Source organism: Calidris pugnax, unplaced genomic scaffold (assembly GCF_001431845.1).
Source record: "Calidris pugnax isolate Ruff unplaced genomic scaffold, ASM143184v1 scaffold13, whole genome shotgun sequence".
Lineage (NCBI taxonomy): Eukaryota > Metazoa > Chordata > Aves > Charadriiformes > Scolopacidae > Calidris > Calidris pugnax.
Genome location: NW_015090810.1, coordinates 22,286,453 through 22,309,650, shown reverse-complemented (window position 1 = coordinate 22,309,650; position 23,198 = coordinate 22,286,453). Strand labels below are relative to the sequence as shown.

The window sequence follows — 23,198 nt, the reverse complement described above, 5'->3', positions numbered from 1 at the left end:
TAGTTATACATCAGGTTGCACTCTCTGTCTCTATACTCCTCATGTCAGTTTGTGTAAGATCAAGGAAACCACCATCTGTCTACTGATCCTCTCCTTAAGGAAAAAGGCCCAAAGCTGTTACAGCAGGAAGAGGCCTGTCTGACCTCGGAGGAAAGAACAGCAAGGTAGTGGTTCTTCATCTGGAGGTCGGGAAGAGTTTTCCTGCAAGACACAAACCCGGATTCTTCTCTTTCAGCACAGCACCCTCTAGTGCCTCTGCCAGCCCTGGAAACAAACAGCCTGTGATTGCTCTAGACCTGATCCTAAGGGTTACTCTAAAGGGGAGAATGCATTCAGTGCAGCTTCAGGCTGTAGAGCATTCAATTTTCATTTAGAAGCCTCATTAAATGCCCTCACTATAGGTCACTGTCAGTATCAAGAACAAATGGGTAGACTGGAGATACCCTGCACTTAAGACTCATGGGCAGGCAGCTGGGATCTGCTCTCACTTGAATAGATGGTCCACAGGATCTCACCCTAGAACTGGATCAAAGCTTTTCCAGAAAACTCCTTTAAGCAAGTCTAAGTAAGAAGATTCATCAACCTTGCTGGTAAACTTTAACAACAATCACCTTAGTAATTGGAAACTCCATCTCAAATCACAATCCAGTTTAATTTCAGCATATCACTCATTGGAGCTTCTCTGCGAAATGTAATCCTTGTTCCATAAAACTTCCTTTTCCACATCTAAAAGCCTACACTGGACAATAAAATCAACTTTCATTCTTCTACTCCATGACAAACTGAAAAGACTGAAATTTCTCAGCCTTCCCTCTTAAGGCTTACTTTCAAGACCTGGATTATTTTTATGGCCATTTTGTATACCCTTCTTTGACTGTTTGGAATTAAGAATCACATTTAGTGAGCACGTTTATCAAGAAATATCTTTCTTGCTTTAGGTATCACTTCTATAGCAAAAGCAGGGCCAGAAGTGCAAACACAGACAACAAAACATGGGCAGAAACTCTTAGGCTGCAGCTGGCAGAAGGGCTGGTGAAGGTAGGAGTGCTGGGTTTCTACAGCTGGTAGCTGGGAGTCTGAGGAAGGGGTGTTTTTTTCTGGCTCTCTCTTCCTTTTTATATATTTAAGTGCTACTTTAGTTTCTTTAATCACAACCTCATACCGAGAGCTTCTGTAGAAGCAGTCGAGACTCATCCCTCCATGCCTACAGCTTTCAGCATTTTCAAAACCGTTTTTATTGTCCCGAAGTCTCCTGGCCAATGGTATCACACTCATCTTTTGGCACGCCTTATCCGTTATCTCTGACTGAGTCTTAAAAAGCATAACTGCTGGTAGACTAGTTATCCCCTCTCCTCTTAATATAGTTCTTCTGTTGACAATTTAATCTCTTACCCCACGGTTTCCTATAACCCGACGGCCTTTTATCCACAACAGCCTTTTCTTTTTAATTCCCCACCACCACCTTCTTCGTGCAACCACAGCCTCTGGGCGCGGCACGGCACCCCCCCGCCCACAGGCCCACCTCAGCTCTCCGCCAGCCGCTACTCCCTGCCCTTGGCCCCTACGGCGGCTTCTGCCCGCGGGAGGAGACCGGGCTCTTCCCAGGCTCCGACAAACTACCGTTCGTCGGTGAGCAGCCCCCGGCCGGAGCCGTTCCTCCGCTCCGGCCCGAAGCCCAGCGCCTCAGGCCCAGCCGACTACAGCCGTTGCTCCGCCGAGCAGCCGTTAACGGCCGCCCCAGCGCCCTCCTCCCGCCGCCCCGCCCTTCCGGCGCTGCGCGCGCAGCCCGCCCCGCTTCCGGCGAGCGGGCCCCGCTTGCAGCGTCATCCTGAGGGGCCGGTTTGAATGAGACCCCGAAGGAGGGAGGGACGCGCCGCCGCCATCGCCCGCCCGCTCCCTCCCCGCTAACGCCGCTCCCCCGCCGCCTCTGCGCTTCTCCCGTCGCCACCGTCACCCTCCCGGGACACGGCGCGCCGCCCGTCCCCTCCGCCATGCCGCTCTTCTCAGGTGAGCCGGCCCCGCCGCCCGAGACGGGCCTGCTCTGGCCCGGCCCGGCCCGATCGCAGCGTGGGGCTGGGGGAGGACAGCGCCTGCGGTGGCGGGTGCCGTTGCCTCAGCGACGAGCCCTCCTCGTTGGCCCCGCCGCCCCCCGCCCGCGTCTTTCCCGCCGTCGGGTTGGGGAGAGGCGGGCGGTGCCTCCCGAGGGGCAACGGGAGGATCCTCCGGCCGCCCCGCCGCCCCCCACACGTGTCCGCCGCGCCCAGTCCAGGGCAGCACCGGGAGTTCCCCGGGGCGTGCGGGAGGCGGCCTGGGCGGCTGAGGAGGAAGCGGCCTGGCCCGGCTGGGGCGAGGGGCGAGCGCTGTTGGTGGCCGGGAGGGCCCCTTCGGCAAGGCTCGGCCGAGCGAGCGGGTGTCAGATGTGTGGGGCTTGGGATCGGCTGTCACACGTGTGTGGCGTGCGATCGTGCCCTCGGTATTGCCCCTTCGTGCTTTATTTTTGTTTTTTACTAGGGTCTGTCAAGTGAGACACGATTCTGTGTCCGTGCCTCCAAATTTGTTTAGGTACATCAGCCTCCGCTCTTGTGAGTCCATGATTTCCTAGTTAAAACCAGAGGAGTTAAAATTTTCCTAAATTGTATCGCATTCCACTTGCCCTCCCTGTCGGGAAGGAAAGTTTCTGGTGAAGACTGCAAGAGCAAAACCTCTGGTGATAGGGCTTTCTAGGGCTGGTTACCGGCTTGTTCATGTTTTGCAGGTTTGGCCCCTCGCGGCTTCTTAGTACGTGAGGAAAGGTCTGTAGAAGGCCTCAGTACACAGTTGTGTCCCTGTTTCTCCACTATTTTAATTGTGGTTGACAAACTGGGATCCTGATGTCAGTACAACGTGACATTTCTAAAGCCTAGCACATCTGTATAAGCTGTGTTTTCTGTTCAGCGGGGCAAATATCTCCTTCCTTTTTCTTAGTTTCCATTAATTTTCAAATTAACAAATTTCTTTCCTTATTTTGGAAACTTTTGGTGAGATTTCCGTTGCCATCTCTGAAGAGAAGACGCTCACGCTCTTCAGTTTCCTCCTCTTGAGTGCTGAGTTGTCAAAACCGGTAACACTACAGATTAATAATTGCTAAGGTCTGCATATTTAGCGGTGGATGCATGACTGTTCAAAAATGCAAAACTTAAAAGACTCTGCGAGTTGCTGTAGTATATGTACTTAAAGCCAAAGCCCAGGTAGAAAGAAGAATATGGCTTTCTTAAAGTATGGTATTTCAGCCACTTGCTGTGCACGTAGGATGTTACCATGTCCTATATTTTGCAGATTTTCAGCAAAACTGCAGCTTGCTAAAGTAGCCTTTTGCACCTATGATAGTGATTGGAAGTGATCAAAGACGTGACCATTCTTTAGAAACATGCTGTTTATTCCAGGCATTTTTGTCTTCTCTGGTTAGTCCTGGCTTTACCGAAGCGAAAGTGCCTTTGCGTTGTTCTGCTTAACGCTTCTGCTGGTAATCCCAGTTCCAGCATCAAGAGTTACACTTTGCATGACCAAATTTCCCTTCGCTTCTTAATTCCAGTCCTGCACCTTTACTGGGGTCAGGGCTTCTGGAGCTGCAACCTGTGCTGGGTTCTAGTCTGTATTTGCACGCAGGTTTGTGTGAACGCTGTCAAAACTGGAGAGGGTAACAGTGACGGTGGTGTAAATGGCCCTGAGGTTCACCTCCTATTGAAAGGCAGCAGGAGGTGTGCTTATTTCATGGGTCTTGTCTTGACACGCACTTACCTTCTCACGTAGCTCCACGTGAACGATACTGGTAGGCAAAATCATGGCTGTCAAACAGTTGCTTTGCTTTTGAAGAACATGGTATTGTTTGCCATTGAAGGACGATGGAAATGCTATGGAAAACTGAACTGGAATTGCACGTCCAAACTTCCTTCAGGAATTTGTTTGCAATGGACAGTGCTAAGAGATTGGGAGAGTTGCTCTTGAGCCGCTTCTGTGAAGATTTGCCCAAAGAATTTCTGATGTTGTTATACACACGTATTGCTTGCAAAGTTTCTCAGTATGTGTGTTGCTTGCAATTGTTTTGTAGGATGTTTTTAGACTTGTTGGAAATGGTATGTTCTGATGGCTGAGACACCTTGTAGAAAAGGTGTCCTTTAGCTATTGACAAGTTTTAGAGTTAAAAACTGAGTGTTTTGAGATGGTATAACATCTGGAATTTGAAATACTGGGTTAACCTTGGTAATTGCATTCTTGTATATTGGGAAATAATCTAGTTTCAAAACATTTTATTTGCAGTTAATGTGAAATGGGGAAAAGAGAAATTCGATGGTGTGGAACTTAACACTGACGAACCTCCAATGGTCTTCAAAGCCCAGTTGTTTGCACTGACTGGAGTTCAGCCAGCTAGACAGAAGGTTATGGTTAAAGGAGGAACCCTGAAGGTAGAAATATGCGGGTTTTTGTATTCTTTCTAACTTTATTAAATTATAATGTAATGAGCAATGACCATATTTCTGAGTGTTTCTTCAGAAGATCTTTCATTGTATGTATTAAACTGACTACACTTTTCAGAAATAATTCTATTTGGTTCATTGCCTACTATTGTAGAATACTGGTGAAAGTTGGTTGCTAAATGGTTGGGAGGTTCACTGCTGTTTTAAAACACTTCTTTACTCTTTCATACCAAACACTACTCTGCTTGGTGGGTTTTTTTTTCTGTTCCTTTCCAAATGTTCAGAACATGAATGCAGCTTTTTTTGCTTTTTAGCTTGTTTAAGAAAAGTTTATCTGGCACTTCTTTGCTGGAGACTTATGGGTGTAATGTGATATAAGTGATTTTCCTACAAAAAGTTGGTTACATCTCAGCAGTGTTGAACAACAGATACAGAACCTTATTGAAGAGATGACTTGGCTGCTTTTTATTTTAGTCAGACAGGACTTGATGATGTGTAAATAGTTAATATTGTGGAATCTTGGATGAAACACAATTGTATATTTAGAAATAGGTGATTAATATTAATGAAATACTTGCTTGTCTTTTGCTGCAAGATAATTAACCTGTCTTTTATTTCATTTCAAATACAGGATGATGACTGGGGGAACATAAAAATAAAGAATGTAAGTTCTGAGGAATAATCAAATTGTACTAGTTTGATTTTTGTTTTGGCATTTAAAGAAAGATTTAAAGTTCTTGCTGTTGCTGTTTGAATGTTTAGCTCATTCTTAAAATTATTTTTTGTGAAGGTCTGATTTTTATAGTTATCATACCTAAGCATTCTTAAAAAGTTCTCACCATTTATTTGTAAAAATCTTTTTTGGGGTAGGGAAATAATCCTGTCTTCCTGAAGTACTTGGGAACATATCTTTCTTTCTTACAAGAAATGTTCTGGGTCAGACCAGTGGTGCTTCTGTGTTGTCTATCCGTGACCATAATAATAAGTGATGTTATTTAGAGAGAGCTTGTGAACCTGGGCAGTCTCTGTGGTCCGTTGTGCTTGTGCATCCCCAGCATGGAAAACTCTTGCATTACAAATGCTGAAGTTAAAGCTCTGCCTATTTCCTTTTTTATCAAGCTGCTGAAATTTGTTCTCCTGTACTAAATAGCTGCTGTTTAAAGACAAAGCCTTTAGTAATGGTTATTCATACCTTTGACTAGTTCAAAAAGAAAAACAGAAAGTGAATGTATTTATGTTTCTTACCTGTATAATATTGTAATGGGGAATTCCAAAGATTTTTGTTCAGGGTTTTTTTTATTTTTTGGGGTCATTTTCATTTCTGTAGGTGTCTTGTAACACCTGTTTGGTACAGGTTATACTCCAGTTCTTTGCTGAGCAGATTGAACTAGGTAGCGTTCCTCTTACCCTTGTAATTACTTTGCAAGCATCTATTAGTAGCCTATAGCTGCAGCTATTGTAGTAAAGTTGTTCACCAAGACCCCCAGTACATCATATTCTTGTCCTTTTCTGCACCACTGTTAGGCTAATAGCTGCCTTGTTATATACAAGTTCTAGGGATTTATTTACACTGTCAGAGCAGTTTCTTTCCATTCTATTGTCCATCCTTTTCCTTAGAAATGTATTTTTCAATGCCCCAGATAGCCATTTTCTTCCCCTCTGATAGATCTTATCATGCAGATGTACTGCTGTTGAATGCTGAAAAACTGCTTTTATTTATGCTAATCCAGCAAGCATGGAAACCTGATTGCTTTTTTTCTCCCCCTTGCATGTGAGTCCTTATGCCTAAACTTATGGGGTCATTGTGGTTATTTTTAACTTCTCAATCAGTTTAACGTCCTCAGAACTTCCCAGACCAAAGGGTGGCACTTCCCTTTCCTGCTTGCTCTTCAGGTGAAAAAAACCAATTCTGAACCCAGAGCCATGGTCCACGTTATTACCTTACGTGTCTGAAGTGTTTCCCAGGATTCAAGGCTAAAGATGAGGGTCGTTTTTGTTGTTGTTTAGAGAAGTCTGAATTTGAGAACTTGAGACTGTCAAGCTCAAATATTGCATCTTCTTTCAAATTGGAATTTAGCTGCTCAGTCATCCTTGGTTCTAAGGTATTTGCTAAAGCTTAAGGGAAAGAGAAATATTTGCACTGAAGTGTTGAAGATGCTTGATCCCTCAGTGATCCATCAGGAAGGGAGCTTTTCTGAACACTTCGCATTGGGGTATTTCATGAATGTTAAATTAAGTCCCCATTGGAATCTTGCATTGTCAACTGCTGGCAAGCTCACCAGGCACAGTGGAAACATCTACCAAGGATAGTGCTGTGGAACTGTTCTCAATAAGTACTTTCTAGGTAATGGGAAAGTTAAGAAACAACAGTGCAGTATCAGCTCTGTAAACTAAGAGAAAGACTGTGCTTATTTTTGGGGAGATAGCTGAAATATGTCAAGAGCTTAATGATTTTATTTTATTTTTTTAAGTGGAAATAACTGCCCTTAAATACTTACTACTATTTTTGCTGTGTTTCAAGGGGATGACCTTATTAATGATGGGTTCTGCAGATGCACTTCCAGAAGAGCCAATTGCTCGACCCGTCTTTGTAGAAGACATGACAGAGGAACAGTTGGCTTCAGCTGTAAGCATATTTCAAACTTTTTCTTGTAAACCTTTGAATAATTGCAAGTTTTTAAATCCTTGCACTTGCTTTAAAGTGGATGTTGAAATTGGTATGTCTGTTTAGCACTTATAGCTTCTCAAAGAAACGCAAACTTATGTTGATAATCCAATTGGTTGCAGTGATGAGAAGTCTGGAATTTAATTGTAATAGTTATATAAATAGTGCTGTCTTTTCTTTAAGCAGACAGCTTAGTAAATTTTCTAAAAATAGCATTGATGTTCTTAAAAGACAAAATTGATGTGCAAAATGGTTTCCTGTCTTCGTAGCTGTGAAGGGAAACCAGGGTTTGTTTGGGGTGGAGCGTGTTTGGGGTTTTGTTTGTCCTCATTAGTACTATTATCTAAACTTTCTAAAAAAAATGAAAATGAGTTTGACATTAGTGGAATAGATTATATGTTTTCCTTGATGGGAGTAAAGTCTGGAAGAGCATAATCTCTTTTTTTTTTTTTTTTTTTGTTTAAATGAAGTACCTTCTGTTTGTTTCCGTTTTTTTACAATTTGAAAGGCTTGATTTTCTCATCATCCATTTGAAGTAGGAGCTCTTCATCATACTTAAAACAGTTGCCTGACTGTTGTCAACCACACATGCAGAATGATAATACTTTAGTGCGTGTCTGTATCAAAACAGATCTGTAGTTTAGGACTGGTTTCATGCTTCAGTATTTAATGGTTTCCACGGCACCAGCTATTTATGTATTTTTGAGACTAACCCTATACACAGACTTTGAGATAACGGAGAGGCAAGCAAGGAGATGATTCAGTGTCAGATAACATTTTGAAAAAGTTGGTCACGTTGCATTTCCCTGATTGAAATTTTATTATACATCAAAATTCAGTTGTCCGTACTGCATGTATTCATTAAAAATGGAATGCACAGCTAAATGAATTCTCTCTTCCTAAAATAATGAAGTGATATTGGTATGCAGTACTACTTTAGTTTCATTAAACTACGTGCTTTTCCCTGACAACTACTCAAATATGCAGGATTAAAAAAAAAAAAAGAAGAAAAATGCTATTATATTGTGATTTATAGTTGTTTCTGAAACTAGTTAGTTTAATTATTGGTTGGCCTTCACATTTGTCAGAACTTCAGAAATTCACAAGTTGTCTGAAAGGATCAAATTAACGATCTGTTGCAGACTTCTGGAGGAGTTTAAATAATGCTTTTGTTTATAATGCTATGAACTTCATCACATTCAGAGTTTTACCGAAAACTGATTTTAATTAAAACATCAGTGTTTTGTGCAAATGTATTCATGTGGAAATTCCACGGAAATAGAATTTTAAGGTCAAAACTTGAATGAGATTATCATTGAACTTTCTGAATGACTGCCTGCTTGAAGAATATGTTCATTAAACTAAACATGCACAGAAAAAAAGCCCAAAGCATTCCTGAATCCTAAAAGCACTGAAAGGTGAAATTATTAATATTATCAGAAAATGGATCTGGAGAACTTCATACCGTTTCATGGAATATTCCAGGTTTTACTCATCTTTGGTCATTCCTTTTCTTAGAAGTTGATGTCAAATTACAGCATTTATACAAAAATGGTTGCACGTCTCTCTCAGACCTTCAAGCACCCTTGTAAATTTTTTTTGGTAGATGGAATTGCCATGTGGATTGACAAACCTTGGCAACACTTGCTACATGAATGCTACGGTTCAGTGTATCCGCTCGGTGCCAGAAGTGAAAGAGGCCCTTAAAAGGTAAGATTCAGTACAAAAATACCTCGACCAAAATATTTTCTTTAGCTTATGAAATAGGTATTTTGTGGAATGGTCGTCTTAATACTGGTATGGATTATCATAACAATCTGTTATTCTTTAAATATATTCAAGGTTAACATAATGATCGATTAAAGTTTATCCTATGGCTATGTTAGTCTGTATTTTTTAAAGAACTTAAGACTATTTATTTGTTGGAACTGGCTTTTAGTGGAGAGAATGTGTTTTGCCTAGCTAACAAATTGTTCCTATCAAGACTTGTTTAAACAGCTTAAACAAGCTACTGATCTCCTAACCCTGTTTTCTGGTGTTTGCATAGTCTTGGTCTGTAGAAGGGAATTGTACGGAAGTCCTGCTCCTATGAGGAATATGTTTTTCAGTGGCTTTATTGCACAATATGTTTTCACCTATGAAACTGATGTTACTGACAGTTGGTACTTGAAGGCAGAGCAGGAAGCTCCAGGATAGAACCATGGGTGTTTCTGTGGTGGCAAACTGGAATAAGCTGGAGTTACTGCCATGTGGATGTGTAGGGAACAGAATGCCCTTATGGAATTTGTTCCATTCATTCTGATTGTAGAATAACTTTTCTGGGTGGGGTTTGTGGTTTTTGTTTTGGGATCTTTTTTTTTGTTGTCACTCTGGACTAAAATGTGAAAATGGTCGTTTTGTTTTTTTGGTGAGGCATCTACAAGAAACTTGAAAATTCAGAAAATCAGAGGGGAAAAAAAAGAATACATGGCAATGGGAACCTGAATTTGTCCTCCAGATGAATCATAATGAGAAAACCATCAGTTTTTTTTAAAAATGTGTGCATTAGATAGAGCACTGCCATTTTAAGAATCATAATGAGAAAACCATCAGTTTTTTTAAAAATGTGGGGATTAGATAGAGCACTGCCATTTTAGGGTTAAGATAATTCCTTAAAATTACACTGCTTTCTTGATACCTTGGTACCCAACTGGATAATCTAGATTACTGTAATCATGCATTACTTCAGTACTTAAAATTTTTCTTCATTCTGTTAGGAGGTGAACCTTAATTATTTAGCACTGGGAACTATTTGTGAAGTACAGAAACTATATTTTTCATGTTTTTCATTGTAGGAAAGTCTGTTTATTTCCATGTAAAGGACTCTGTGAGTTACCGCACTGAATCAGAGTATTTGACAAATTTAACATACCAAATGTCAAAACGTACCCTCTAACACTGGCAGATTGCAATACAAGATGTGGCCTTATTGTCTGTGGGAAGTCAGATTCACAGGCAGCCACTCTGTTTTCCCCTGGAGACTTAGCCTTTATTTGGTCTTCCCTGTTTAACAACAACGTTGAAGGGTATATGGCAGTGGGAGAGAGGTGAAAGGACTCAAATGGGAAAGCTTACTATTATGGCTTCATTTCTCACCAGCTGCTCTGGTATCTGCAAGGGTGCTCCCTGTTTTGTAGTGTGATGGGGGCAAGTTTCCTGCTCATCATCTAGCAGTGGACAGAATTCTTGAAAGTTGAGTCTGAGACTAAAGAATGCATGAGACCTTCCTTTTGCTTGAGGGCTTACATGCTTCGAGGAGGCCATCTGTTCCTCTGGCAGGTGGTAAATTGAGAAATCATTCAAAGAAGAGTGGCAAGTTCTAGTAATATGAGTAGACTCCCATACTTTTTCAGCGTAGGAAATGCCTCCTCAAGAAAAATGTCTTGTTTCTCACTGTTTTGCATCTGCTGTGGAGGTTGGAAGCAAGCCTGCCTTCCGTCTCTGTGCTTTTTATCTGCCCTCTAACCTTGAAGGTGGTTTTTTCCACGTATCTGAAGAAACTGTGGCAAATGTTTCAGGAATGGGGTAGCTTCTATTCAGAATTTTTCTCAGTTTCTTTAAAAATAGATTGAGTCTTTGAGGCGAGTGGATTAGGTGTGCAGCAGTGATGGATCCAGACTTCTCAGTCTGCGTTTATTTATTCTCTCAAGGATGCCGGTTTTCCTTTGCTTCCATGCTGTGCTTGCATGGAAGAGACTTTGAGGTGGGTGTGAGTAGATCTTATCTCCAGTGACTTCTGTTTTGGTGATTGATTTCTTTTGATACATTTAAATAAATTTAACTGCTGCCTGCTTTGTGATTTTGAAAAACTGACTGCTCTTCTTGATTGTGTTTAATTGCATACAAATTATTTTTCTTCTGTTTTAGGTATGGTGGTGCCTTAAGAGCTTCAGGAGAAATGGCCTCTGCTCAATACATTACTGCAGGTTGGTGTTTAGAGTAGAACACAGAGTTTGAGGCTAGTGTGTGATTTCCTGCTAACTGCACATGAAAATTGCAGTTAGAGCACCGCGTGTTTTTCTTTAGGGCATATGCCTTAGGCATTTCAGATCTGCTAGCACTGGAGGATTCATTTTGCTCTATTGTTAATATCTTTAAAGGTTATTCTGACTGTGACTTCAAAGCATACATCTCTGTGTATTACCTAGCTGAACGCTAGGAAAAATATATTCAGTTGTGCTCTAGGCTTAGATAGAAATCATTTGTATCACTTAACTGTTTTGCATGTAGGCATAAAGTAATTAGAACTTCCTAAAGCAGACTCCATCCATCTGTTGGTTTCATCATTTTGTGTAGAAATATTTTAGTGTACAGTTCTGTGTTTCACTTAATGGTAGGCTAACGCCATACTCCTAGAATATATATTTCGTCGATATTTTTAAATATGATTTATTGGCTAAGCGTTATTGTTAAGGTGGTAGTTGATACTTTATCAGTGGTCTTAGCCTTTACCCTAGAGATCCAGATTTCCTAGCTGAAATAGAAAGTAGTGTCTTCAGAAGGAAAGTTACTCTTTGTTGTGGTGATCTGGGTGCTCACAATGTGAGAGCTCACGATGGCCCCGTATCTCCAAGTTCTAACTAGAATTCTAGTTAGACCCCTTACACTTGAACAAGGGTACTACTTGTCCACTTTTTCTTTTTTTACTCTATTTCATTGCCCCACTAAGATGCTGGGCCAGGACACTGGGATTTCTACCAGTCCATTTAAGGAAAAACAAAACAATATAAGGAAGGAAAGGTCCAGTTTGTGGGTATGCCTGCTGATCGAATTTTGGGGTGGTAAGTTCAATGGTTACTCTATACAACCATGCCTGCCCCTCCCCTTTTCACTGCCTTTACTTCGTGTCCCTTGTTTTCTTTTTAAGGTGACAGCTCTGCTTTTTAGGAATCGTAATAGTTTAAGTAATTCATAGCTAATTCTTTGGTGCTGAGCTGGTCAAGAACTCCTGCATGACACTTGTGGCATTTTTTTTAATTGCTGTGTCATATCAGTTGTCCCTCTTATCAAGGTCAGTGAAGATATTTCTTAAAGTGAAGAAGCATCTGACCTTGGTTCTTATAATCTTGCCTATAGTCACTTACTCAAGAGTATCATTCATTAGTCTCTCCACTTGTAAATTAGCGACCATGCAGACTGTTGCCTACCTCACAGGGTTGTTGTGAGGATTAACAGGTATCTCTGAAGTGATTTGTGTATTTAAAATGTTGTAACCTGAGTAGATAAGATATATATATAGTAGTGTGTCTGGAGCAAAAAAAGAAAGCCATGTGTATTGTCATGCAATCAGTAGCATCCATCAAATTGCACATAGTTATGAACTGTCTGCACGAGTGCATACACATATTTGTTTTCCTGGGTCTTAAATTAAGCATGAGTATTTTCTAGATATTTTCATTGAAAAATGAAAGTTTTTTTCCCAGTAGTTGGAGAAACTTAAGCTCCTTTAGAGGATAGATCGTGAAAGCCTTCTGGTTTTTCTAGTCATTTTGTGAGAATACTGTTCCTCAGATGTGTTTCAAATGAAATCTTAACTGCTTTAAAATGTTTTTTTCTTCTGTTAGCAGCCAGGAAAGGCAAGGCACTGTGTGCCAAACTCTCAGAGTTGTCATCTTTACACTTGCAAAGTCACGTTCACAAATGAGATCTTAGGTGCACGTGTTATACCACCTGGAAAACTTGGTCCTGCTTTGAAAAGTTCAAATTGGATACTGTTAAATGATTGATCTTAAAATGTTGCTGCTGTTTTACTATTCTTTTTAAACTTCTTGCCATGTTTTAATTGTTTTTCCACTTCTCAAAGCATTCACTTACTTTTTCTTCAAGCTCTTAGAGACTTGTTTGATTCCATGGATAAAACTTCCACCAGTATCCCACCTATCATTCTCCTGCAGTTTTTACATATGGCCTTCCCACAGTTTGCAGAGAAGGGCGACCAAGGCCAGTACCTTCAACAGGTAAAGACTGATTATTAGCTTTTTGTTTGAAAATTCTTTAGCGTGTTGGAAGTTGAGAACAAGAATATTTTAAAACTTTCCTTCTCTTGTGAAGATAATTTATCCCAGTAAAGTGCTTGCTTTTGTATCATGTAGAAAAGTTGGATGTAATATCAAGTGCTAGAAAATGTATGGCGGAATAGGGAGAAATTCTTAGTTGAGGAACCCTTACATTTGGTTTTATAGCATAAAGATTGATGGATTTAATATTACAAAATTATAATACGACTAGTCAGATTGAATGTTCTGTTCCCTTCCTAGGATGCCAATGAGTGCTGGGTGCAGATGATGAGGGTACTACAGCAGAAGCTGGAAGGCATAGAAGGTGATACAGTTATGGAGGTAATTGTAATCTTACTCTAACCAGAGTTAGGATTTATAATGTCGTACTTGTGATTCACGTGTTTTTGGTAAGGATTATCTGTTTTGTGAGTTCTTTAGTCTATAGTCCAGGAAGTGAAGTTGCTTTCTGATCAGCATAACGCTACCTATATCCTGTCAGTCATGCTATGGACTCTACTGTAGCAACGCTTTCCCTTTGGGCTTTGTAAGGCATGTGTTGGGCCAGGGGGGTGGTGACTGCGTATGCAGCAGCTGGCCCTCATAACCTGTCAATTTAGCACATAAGAACTTTTTTTTTTTTCATTGGCTACAAGAACGCCATTTCAAACAGACAACTAGCCTAATCAACCTGATGAGAAAAGCTTTAAGTAATTTGTAAAGACTTTACCAGACCAACTCTTCTTTCTCTGGAGAGTCTTGGCAGTGGCAAAAATCTGATAGACTTCTATAAATTTTAAGATAGATTTAAGTTGGGGGGCAGGGAGGTGTGACTTTCTGATTTAAATCTTGCTTGCTAATATGTTAGAGGTGGTTTTAACAGCATGCTATAAATGCATTTGTTCTGAAACTTTTACACTGTGTAAGGAGATTGACTAGAAGAAAATGCACCTGTAGAATGGTGAAGGAATAGGCTTTAAAGAAATAAATGGGGTTATTTTTGACTGTTGTTACATGTTCTTTAAAGTTGCATCATAAGAGAATTTGTTTTACAGACAGATTCTGGAGCTACAGCAGCATCTTCTAAAAAGAAGAGTTTAATCGATCAGTTCTTCAGTATTGAATTTGAAACAGCGTATCCTAAAGACTAAGGCAAGACATAAAGAATGATAATAATTTCACGCTTTAGGAGTTGAGTGTAGGGAGCACAAAAAGCATTGTTCAGAAGAGTATAGAAAATAAAGGTGTGTGTTGGGAAAGAGAGGGAGTTCTGTACTTCAGGAGTACACAGAAGTTAAAGTTAAGACTGGATGTACTTTGACAGAGAGGATGATGTGGGGCAGAAGCATGGTAACGGATAAATACCAGATTTCCTCCACAGAGAAGATTGCCAGGTATCTATTTCATGGATGCTGACATGTTTTATCCAAATAAAAGTAATTATTGCCCTAAATAGCCTTTTTTTTGGTCTTGTAAGGGAGTGTTGCTGATATACTTGGCATACTAAATGTGCACAAAAGATAGCTTGATGGATTTTTTTTTTTTTTAAGAAATAAATTAGATGCACGCTGTTAGACGAGTAAGAAACTAATGCAGCTGACAACTTTCTGGAAGCTTTTTTTTATAGCAAGAATAAAAAGCATATGACCACACGTGGCACACATCTTATGCCAAGTATTATTCTTTTCTCACTTCACCTCAAAATCCTGGCCATCATGAAACTGACCACCCCTTTTTAAAAGAACTATTCTGTGTTTTGCTTGTCTGAAATAAGGAAACATCCCCTTAGATGAGGTACTGTATCTCATAGCTTGGTAGTGATAAGAGGAAAGGCCTTTGTTAAGGCATGCATCTCTCTCCCTGTGTTGTAATGTTTGTTATCCCTGGAATGGTTGGGAGGAGAGGAACAAGTAGGTAAGAGGAATGAGGCATAGGCTAATGGCAGGAGGAAGATAACTTGCTAGAAAAGTTGTGTTGCAAGCCTTCAAAGTGTGGTTATGGCAGCGTGTGTAGAATAGGTGCATTCAGAGCAGTCAGAAGGAAGTGGATGAGAGAAAAGGATTCGGGTGAAAGTATGAAGAGGTTGGACAGAATGATAAGAAGAATGTGTAGAAAATAATGAAGAAATGCACAAGAACGGGATTATCTTAAATTCCGATGCTGTTCAGCGTGTTGTTTTCACTAGGGCAGTAGTTCAGCTCTTGGTGCATGATGGTTTTCCTTAATTTTGTGAAGCATGAAATGTACAGAAGCTGAAGAAGAGGAGGTAACTAAAGGAAAAGAGAATCTGCTTCAGCTTAGCTGCTTTATCAATCAAGAAGTGAAATATCTGTTTACAGGACTAAAATTGGTAAGCCATTACAACTTTTATTTCACTGAAATTCTAAATGATCTGTGTTTTTAATTTATGACTTGGAATAGACATCTGCTGCCCAAGCTTTATAAAGTTCCAAGATTTTTTTTTTTTTTTGTGTTCAATGGGAAGATGGCAATGAAAATGAATAATTGCACGTTAAAGCAAAGCAAACTTCAACAGAGGTTGTTTTTTTTTTTTTTCTTTTTTGACTCCGACATGGCCTTCCCCGTGCAGGTAGCCAAGTGCAAGCCAATTTGCTACTTGATTGTTCAGCTGGCTTTCTCTGCAGACTGAGCAGTAGCATGATTTAAGCATGGTGTCAATGGTTCCCAAAATGTTCAAAAGTCAATTTTAAAATAGGATGGCATTTGGGATGCTAAGAAAAAAACCAGATGCTGGAACAACTAAACTTAAATTTAATTTTGCAGATTTTGAAGGGGGGGGTGTTATTTTCCATGACACAGCATCATCTTTAAACTTTTTATTTAAGTAGAACTTCTTAAAGTAGACTTGTGCTTTTTCTTTACTTATTTCTAAGTTTTCAGGATTATTTGGGCAGTTGGAAGGAGCAAGGAGAGGACTTACTACAAAATCTTTGTAGTAACTGCTCTTGCAGAGTATTTGTATAAGAGCAGGGATGGAAGGCAATGATCTGGTTTGTACAGGACTGGACCAAGTTGCATGGCTCTCAGATAACCTTGGTGCCTGTTTTTTCTTTTTTGACGTAATTTAGAAGGAAAAATAAGATAAAATAAATTAACACAAATTAAAAAGATTATGAAAAAAGAAACCTCGCTTTTCAGGCCTAAAAAGGACTTCTAGAATTCTTAGGCTGGATTGCCTGTAGCAGGAGAGTCACAGCACTAACAACCAGGCCACTTTTTCCCTGAATTTGGAAAGGTCCCTGGAAGCAGAGTATCCCAGCCTGTCTCCTTAGATGCAGCTCTCTCTGTTCTAGACTGAGAGTTGAGAAATGTGCAAATATTCCCATCAAAAGAAACTTCAGATTTTGCTCAGTTGTGTTCCAAGCATGAAATGACACATTCGTAACCAAATGCAGTTGCTAGTTTTACTCATGTAGAATAAAATTTTCTGCTGAGAGAAACTCCATGTTGTCAGGGCTGAGGAATGAGGCTGGAGCTGAACAAATGAATGGGGATGGTCTTTCTGCCAAGGCGTTTCGAAATGATGTGTGTTGTAATGGCTGATAGCAGCAGAACAGATTGGCAGAACAAGATTTAGTTAATGACTTGTTTATCCACGCTCTGCTTTTCTGTAAGCTGTGTGTTATGATGAATGTATGTGTTATTACCTTTTTTTCTTTGTCTTTTCAACAGCGTCTTCAAGAGGAAATTACCAAACTTTCTCCAACGCTGCAGAGAAATGCACTCTATATCAAATCTGTGAGTGGTGCTTCTGTTGCTCTCTTTATGATTCTTTTAATTGTTGTCAATTTTCTGTCCCAAAACACAAAGTGTCTGCTGCAACAGCATAAAATCAGAATGGTTAGATTTGGAAGGGACCTTAAAGATCATCCAGTTCCAACCCCCCTGCCATGGGCAGGGACACCTCCCACCAGACCAGGTTGCTCAAAGCCCCATCCAGCCTGGTCTTGAACACTTCCAGGGATGGGGCATCCACAGCTTCTCTGGGCAACCTGTTCCAGTGCCTCACCACCCTCACAGTGAAGAATTTCTTCACTGAAATCTAATCTAAATCTCCCCTCTTTCAATTTAAAACTGTTACCCCTCGTCCTGTCGCTCCACTCCCCTCCCCACCTCTCCTGTAGCCCCCTTCAGGTACTGGAAGGCCTCTGTAAGGTCTCCCCAGTGCCTTCTCTTCTCCAGGCTGAACAATCCCAATTCTCTCAGCCTGGCTTCATGTGGAGAAGGTGCTCCATCCCTCTGATCATATTTGTGGCCCTCCTCTGGACCCGTTCCAACAGGTCCATGTCCTTCCTGTGTTGAGGATTCCAGAGCTGGACACAGTGCTCCAGGTGGGCTCTCACCAGAGCAGAGCAGAGGGGTGGAATCAATCAATCATGTGATGTGTTTATAAAGCATCTGAATATCCAGTACCAAGAAGTTGAAAGACAAGTTGAGAATTATTTCTTTGAGTACACTACTATACAGAGCTTCAAAAATAGGAAGCCTTGTTATGCTCCTATGTGTCTGTTCCCAGAATAGCCTGTAATTTAGGATGAGCAGTGTTTAAGGTGTAAAACATCTGTGAATATCTGAAGTAACAACTTTTTCTAAATTTTTTTTTTATAGTCTAAAATTAGTCGCTTGCCAGCGTACCTGACTATTCAGATGGTTAGATTTTTTTACAAAGAGAAAGAATCTGTGAATGCCAAAGTTCTTAAGGTAAGTTTTCTGCATATCAATGTTTAATTCCTCTTTATGCATCTCAGTGATTTTTTTATTACAGGTGACAGCTAATACTTGAAGGCCGTTTGCTGAGTTGTTTGCTTTTACATTGCATTTAAAAATATTAACAGGGCAGTTTCTTTGCTTAAGGTCAGAGTAGCTTTGCTCCCAGCTGTGATGACGTGTCACAAGCTATACCTCCAAAACAGGTGGGGGGAGGAGGCAAAGGGACAGCAGTGAATTTGCTCCAATACTGTTAGGATGTTTTTTTGGACTCTTCACCAGTGAAGAATGTTTAATTAAGGCGAGAGCCGTGCTTTTAGTCACTGCACAGTGTTCTAAAGGTGATGAGAAATGTTAATGCTAACAAACACTTCCTGTATTAGCTATTTTAATTGTCTGGCTTTCTGATTGACAAATGCAAACAGCTAAATGTTCCCATTCTGCTCTCTCTTGCCTTGGCTGGTAGACCCCCAGGCTGCCTGGGGAGCAGCATCACAACAGGTGATGCCTGTTCCTTACAAGAGAAGCTGGGAAAGAAAGATTGAAGGCACATGTTAATTATTTTAGAAGATTGTTTGTATAACAAGAGTTGACATTTTTACAAGTGTTCAGTCATTCTACATGCATTTTTTTTCCTTAGGCCTGTAGAGGTATTTCCACAGTATAAAAATATAACAGGTGATAATAAAAAAATCTAAATATTTATACTGAATGTACTAATTTATGGTGGTTTGTTTATACTGAATCAGACATTCTTCTGTGAGAGTGTTGTGGCCCTTCAGGTAAGCACCGTCAGCAACATTTCGGTAGATCAAGTTGTCATAAATGTGATGAGAGTTGCATTTAATTGGACTTAGTGTTGTCTTCCCATGGGAGAATGCTTTAATTTGGAGTACCAAATTATGCTAATGATTTTTATACTTTTTACTTTCTAGGATGTTAAATTTCCTCTTATGTTGGATGTCTATGAGCTGTGTACTCCAGACCTTCAGGAAAAAATGGTTTCTTACCGATCAAAATTCAAAGATCTAGAAGACAAAAAAGTAAATCAACAGCCAAAGAATGTAAGTCTGCTGGCAATTTCATGGATGTTTTAATTAAATAAGTCACCCATCTGAAATTGGGGTACAAATAAGGACTAGAGAAGACTTGACTTCCTTAAATACATTGTTTTTCTTATTTACCATTCAAACTCCTTGGTATTGAGTTTTAGATCTTCTTTGGGTGTTTTCATGAAAATACAGTATCTGCTTTGGTGCGACTGATGAGAAGTGTGAAATGCTGTAGACACACATGTTGCTTAATTTTTATTTCAAAATGTATTAAAGCGTAGTGCTTCAGCTTACTAGTTTTTTGTGAATTACACAAAATTCTTCTCTTCAGAGGTTATTGCTGGCTGGTGGTCACTCGTTCAGTGGAGGACAGGGAGCTATTTCAGGTCACCAGCCAGGAGGGGTTTTATGTGTTCTGGGAGTTCTACGTGTCTGACTGATAAAGTTTAGAATACGTGTACTAGTGAGCTAAAAGACTGCACTCTTAAAGATTTGGTAAATACTGTAGTCTCACCCTGTGTACAGATTCTAAAACTGACTTGCCTTTCTTTAGTGAAGAAATGAAGTAAATGAGCTAAAACTGTAGTAGTTTAGCCAATTATTTTTTTTAAAGTTTGCTGCTGTTCCTGGCCTAACTCCTGGCAGCTTCATTTAAACATTTGACTTGGGCTTGCATCTCTCTTTACAGTCAGGAGCAAGGAAATAATGCTATTTTAAACCAGAATGTATTGGCACTTAAGAGTGAGTCTGTGGTATTTTCTTGTTACCGCTTCTGCTGCTTGCAAGTCCTCAACAGGGAATAAAATCTTCAACTGCAGAATTCTTTTCTTGCTCCAAACCTGTAAATCTGGTGGGTGAGCAGTCTAGGCAACGTGCTGAAATGGCTATAGACTTGCTTTAAAAAGTGGTCTAGATTAGGCTTTTGGATGTTCAGCTGGAAACACAGTAATGGAACTTCTTTCAAGGTGAACAAAAAAAGTTTAGGCTTATAAATGTCTCTAAATGAATGGAGAGTTGGTATTTCATGTGATTGTGCTAAAGCTTTCTCAAAACCATTCCACACTAATTCAGTGTATTCTGTTCTTTAGTCCACTAAAAGTGACGGTGCACAGAAAGAAGTTAAATATGAACCATTTTCTTTTCCTGATGGTGAGTACATTTCTATTTACTCATGTTTAAGGGGACTTGATGGTAGGAATATTTTGAGAACCCTGGTTATTTTTAATACCTTTGAAAATTAATCTTCAGAAACTGACAGAAATTTAAGGAATGGAAAGATTTGGCAAATTAAAAAGCTGTTGAGATAGTCAAAGACGTAGTTGTCATCCATCTGACAAGCTGATGATACACAGAAAACACACAAGTCAAAAGGCATTTGTGTGTCACATCCAGTTGTTCTGTACAGTTCCTTGTCAGTGGGAGGTAGGAAGCTGAAACTAAAACAAAAGCTTAAATTGGGCTTTTAAACCTGCTGTGGTGGTGTTGGGTGTTCCCTAGTTTTGTGGGGCTTGGAGCTTGAATGTCCTAAGCATTCACCCTTCTGTTGAGGATGCTGTGCAGAAGGTATTTTGGAGGTGTTATTTACCCAAACTGTCACCATTTGGTGCTTCCTGAGGCTCGTGTGTGATGAAGATGAGAAGTGGGGGGGATGCTGACTAGTTGGAGAGTGCAGGAGAGTCTGGAGTGCTGTGAAATGCAGTAGAGATGCTGTTTGAAGGAGGCATTGGCTGAGCCTGTCCGAAAGGTCTCCTGACCACACATCATCACTTTGTGCTCTAATCTTACTGCCTTTGTGTTACACCCAGGACACATATTGATGGCACGAAAATGGACAACATTCCCAGTTTCCCCTGGGGCCGTCCTGGTTGAAAGCCCCTGCTTTTAGTTCCTGATGACTCAGAACCAGGCTGTAGCTGGGGTGTGGTGGCGGTGCAGCACTGCACTGGGCTCTGCCTGCTGTCAAAAACACCCTGTTAAAAACCCTTTACGTTAAGACTTGTCTAACCTTTTTTTTTTCCCTGCTTCTTTCTTCAGATATTGGTTCCAATAACTGCGGCTATTACGACCTGCAGGCAGTGCTAACACATCAAGGCCGATCAAGTTCCTCTGGGCATTACGTGTCTTGGGTTAAAAGGAAACAAGGTAAAAAGAAATACAAAATTATAGCACCGTTACCCACCCCTCAAAGCTTGTTTTACTTTACTTAAGGGGCTGTTAAGCAGGTAGATTTTTTTTTTTCTAATTACAAATAATTCTCATTTTTCTTTCAGATGAATGGATTAAATTTGATGATGACAAAGTCAGCATTGTTACACCTGAAGATATTTTGAGGTTATCTGGGGGTGGAGACTGGCATATAGCTTATGTTCTACTCTACGGGCCTCGCAGAATTGAAGTAATTGAAGATGAAGCTGAGCAGTAGTCTTCAGTTGTAGTCATTCTGCCTAGGTGTGAAATAAATGTTGATTACTGATCACTTCTTTTAACCCCAGAGCTTTAGCAAGTGGAGAAATAATTCGTTCAAACCTTTTCACGTGAAGAGGGATATTGTTTTAAAACTGATCCATGTACCAATTAGTCACTACTGGACTGGATGCCCACTGTGGTGGTGACGATACTTAAAATAGCTTTAATGTCTTGCAGAAGATAATTTTTTTTTTTAATGAGCCTCTCCCCCCCGGCCCTTCCTCTCTGATGTCATCAAGTATTTATTACACACCTATTCTCACATTTGTTACTCTTGCATGGTTTATACCACAGTTCCGTAGCTCTCCATCCTTTGCCTTTCCTGGCAGTTCTGTCGGGAAGGGAGCAGAGAAACTGTTGCCTTGTTGCGTAACTCCGTGCTGCTGCCCAGAGCCACCCCCATGGCTACAGTCAATCAAGTTCTTGTCCAGCCTGACCTGCTGACTCAGTCTGTTCTGTTGCTGGCATCTCATGATTTCAAAATAAATTGTGATCAATAACGTGTCTCCATTAAACAAAGTTCATGTCTTGGTAGTGTAGTTTAGTATGTCTTTGGTTTCACTTCTTGGGCCACCACCCATGGATGTCTCAAAGCAGCCATGTAATAAAGCCACTTTTTTTTTTTTTTTTTTTTTTAAGCTGTAGGTATTTCTCTCCTGTCCTGCTCCTCTTTACTCCACAGATAAGCTCACATGGTGACTGCAAAATTGGGGCTTGCCCACAGTAACTTCTGTTCCTGTCCCCCAGGAATGGATGCAGGAGCTGTGTGCTAACAGGAGGCTGCCATAGAAAGAGTACTTCAGGACTGGGCACAGCCTGAAAAGCACCAGTCCATGTTCCTATGAAGTACCTTCCCTTTGTCCTCATTAACAGTGGCTGGGGGTGAGTTTAACTGTGCCTCACCTGCTCAGAAGGGACCCCTCCTTTACCTGCTGGTGCTGGTTATTGCGCTGCTGCTTCACCACACACCTTCCCCTGGGAGCACCCCAGAAGGCCTTAAGGGCCAATTTTAAAGAAGTTGCAGGATGCTTAAAGGCAAGTGCCACCCCCCACAGACACCCCAGGGCCCCACGCAGACAGTACCGGCTCCTCTGGGTTTAAAGACTCTGCCTGGGTGCTGCTTCATGGAACTGTGTCCTCCCAGCTGTGGCTCTCTGATCAACATTTCCTCTCCTAAAGCTGCTGTCAACAGGGGAAAAGAGCCTTCTTCTGAAGAATTGCATGAACCCTACACCTATAAAATAATTAGTCTTCTATTACTGGTCACAGGCTGATAGTTACATATATAAAAAAAGTTAAGCTATTTTTCCTTCCCATAAAGTATTCTGCTGCTTTTGCTTTTTCCTGATGTTGCGATGTGTGTGTTTATCACACCTGACAGCTGGGCTGCAAGTTGTCTCACTGGCACAAGACACACCTCAGTAATTAACACATGGGATGCTGAAAACCTTGTAGAAGCCGCAGTTGGTACCTGGGTCTAGAAGGCTCCATTTCTAGTGGAGGTCCTTCATATCAAAGTGACACAAGACTGCGCTTGCGCTGCTGCCCTGTCAGAGAAGGGGATCAAAGCTAAACCAGTTGAAATTGGTCCATTTTGTAGCTTTTACCCAACCGTACCTGCAGCAGGAGCACACCTCTATTGTTTCCAACTACTCTCTGTATCTCAGTACATACCAACTCTCACTGAAGCACCCAACAACCAAATGGCTGCTCCCATTAAATCCAAGGGTTGGGGGAGGAGCACAAAGCAGTTTGGTGATACCTAGTTTTCCAAACACTCAGAGATTTCACCGAATGA

General features: G+C 40.8%; 1 protein-coding gene across 1 annotated transcript; it reads left to right on the top strand.

Annotated features, from left to right (window-relative positions):
- The first annotated feature begins 1,802 nt into the window (after positions 1 to 1,802).
- On the top strand, positions 1,803 to 21,939 carry USP14 (ubiquitin specific peptidase 14 (tRNA-guanine transglycosylase)). The gene is made up of 16 exons (XM_014938706.1): positions 1,803 to 2,007; positions 4,297 to 4,442; positions 5,086 to 5,118; positions 6,976 to 7,080; positions 8,726 to 8,829; positions 11,026 to 11,084; positions 12,985 to 13,115; positions 13,416 to 13,496; positions 14,210 to 14,289; positions 15,390 to 15,504; positions 16,848 to 16,913; positions 17,784 to 17,876; positions 18,818 to 18,946; positions 20,023 to 20,083; positions 20,969 to 21,076; positions 21,205 to 21,939. The coding sequence occupies exons 1-16, from the start codon at positions 1,992 to 1,994 to the stop codon at positions 21,354 to 21,356; spliced, it is 1,479 nt and encodes a 492-aa protein (XP_014794192.1). The 5' UTR covers positions 1,803 to 1,991; the 3' UTR covers positions 21,357 to 21,939.
- The last annotated feature ends 1,259 nt before the right edge of the window (positions 21,940 to 23,198 follow it).